General features: G+C 40.4%; 1 protein-coding gene across 1 annotated transcript in view; it reads right to left on the bottom strand.

Annotated features, from left to right (window-relative positions):
- LOC107098671 (E3 ubiquitin-protein ligase RNF213-like) overlaps positions 1–1,741 on the bottom strand; it is a 66,319-nt gene that overhangs the window by 15,250 nt on the left and 49,328 nt on the right. Inside the window, 2 exon segments of the mRNA XM_015396455.1 lie at positions 106–209; positions 314–348. Coding sequence (XP_015251941.1) covers positions 106–209; positions 314–348 — 139 coding nt within the window.

Consider the following 1,741-nt stretch of genomic DNA (forward strand, 5'->3'; position numbering starts at 1 on the left):
TGGCTGCTTAGAAATTAAGTGTTAACGAGCAGTTGGACAGGTGTACCTAATAAAGTGGCCGGTGAGTGTATATATATATATATACTACTACATATTCCCACTCACTGTTGTGATGGAACTTTTGTGAATCCTCCCAAGGCTTTATGTTCTTCCCCTCCAACCTCCTCGCCACACTCCAGACATTTTCCTCTCTCCATAGGTAAGCCACACTTTAGTAGAACAGTAGAAAGAAAGAAAGTAATATTACATGATCATCTGTTATCTATAAACACAATGAAAACCAGATTTACAAAAATAACCTAATGTAATTTACCTGATCAACAAAGCATGGATGATTGTTACGACACACTGTGAAAAACAAAAGTTAAAATGAGCATTATTTCGGAATATTATCAAATATTAAACTATACTTCCCATTTGAATTCTACTTAATTCTTTACTTCTATCTTTGCTTTTTACACAAATCTTATTTCATAACCATATATGTACCTGGGTAATCTAGTCTTACTAAAAAAAATGTCCAATGCCAGTGTTGGTCAACATGGGAAAATGTGACACTGTCACATTATGACTTTTAAATAGGTCTCTAATCCAAATTTGGCCTGTCCATTGGCTTTTTTTTTATTCATAAGTTTTTTTTTTATGTGGACCTGTCATGTATTTAATATAATCTTATAAGAATTCAATCTTTAGAATACAAGAACTGGAAAGGAAATGGCTAGAACTGCTGTCACAAAGGTCGGATTTGGGCCATATCGGCATGGGTATGGGGACAGTGGTGTGCGGCAGAGCACACCTAACGGAATATCTTCAGAACGGCTCCAAATGACACAAAACTCATATGGGTGAGTAGAACATGATGTAATAACGTAAAATCAAGGGCCCAATATAAAAAAAAATGGCGTTCCCCTTTAAACTGGAGGGCCATCCAATGTCGCTTGCAGCTTTAATTTTTTTTTTAATCTTTCACAAATTACCATTTTAACTGCAAACCGTTTTGACTCTTGAAGGAGGTGGTCGCATTTACCTGCTGCTCCTGCACCTCCCTGCCTGTCCCTGCTTTGTTGTGTCTTGTCCTTTCTGAGCTCTCTCTTCATATCACCCAAACTTAAAAAATGGATCTGGTCAGCTGGTCTCTCAATGCAGATTGATCGAATTTATTCAACTGGAAGACAGGGGAAAAGGGTACCTGTCCTGTCCTGTCGGGACATACTTCGTCAGATACACCATGGACTCCTGGAAGGCTTGGAGGATGGTGTGTTCCTCAACATTGTCAGTGGAGGATATCGAAGATGTGTGGATTTTTGGTTTTATGATACTCTGATTTCTCCTGTTTGGAATTGGAGGATACCTGGTGTATCTACAATTATAGAGGATGTCAGTGACAATTTGGCTACTGAGCAGGCTGGCGGCAGCGGTTGACGCCCTCACAAAGGCTGTGAACGAGCAGGATTGGGTGATGAGCCGCATGTTGGATGCGATTGAACGCATTCTGGCTGCGGTAGTTGAACTCAAAGGTGAGATGGCATAATATATTGGATGTGCGCTTCAAGGCAGAAAAGCCCAAGAAATTTGGAATATTAGTCCCCCCACGAAAGAGCCAGCAAAAAAAGACTCAAGGCTGAAGGAAAGTCCTGTGCCACCTGCTCCCAAAACAATAAGTGTTATTCTGTATTCAGCCTCCCCCTATTTTCTAATCTCCCCTGGATATTATGGGGAAAGGGCAAAGAAGAACTGCACC

Source organism: Cyprinodon variegatus, unplaced genomic scaffold (genome assembly GCF_000732505.1).
Source record: "Cyprinodon variegatus isolate N-32 unplaced genomic scaffold, C_variegatus-1.0 Scaffold799, whole genome shotgun sequence".
Taxonomy (NCBI): Eukaryota; Metazoa; Chordata; class Actinopteri; order Cyprinodontiformes; family Cyprinodontidae; genus Cyprinodon; species Cyprinodon variegatus.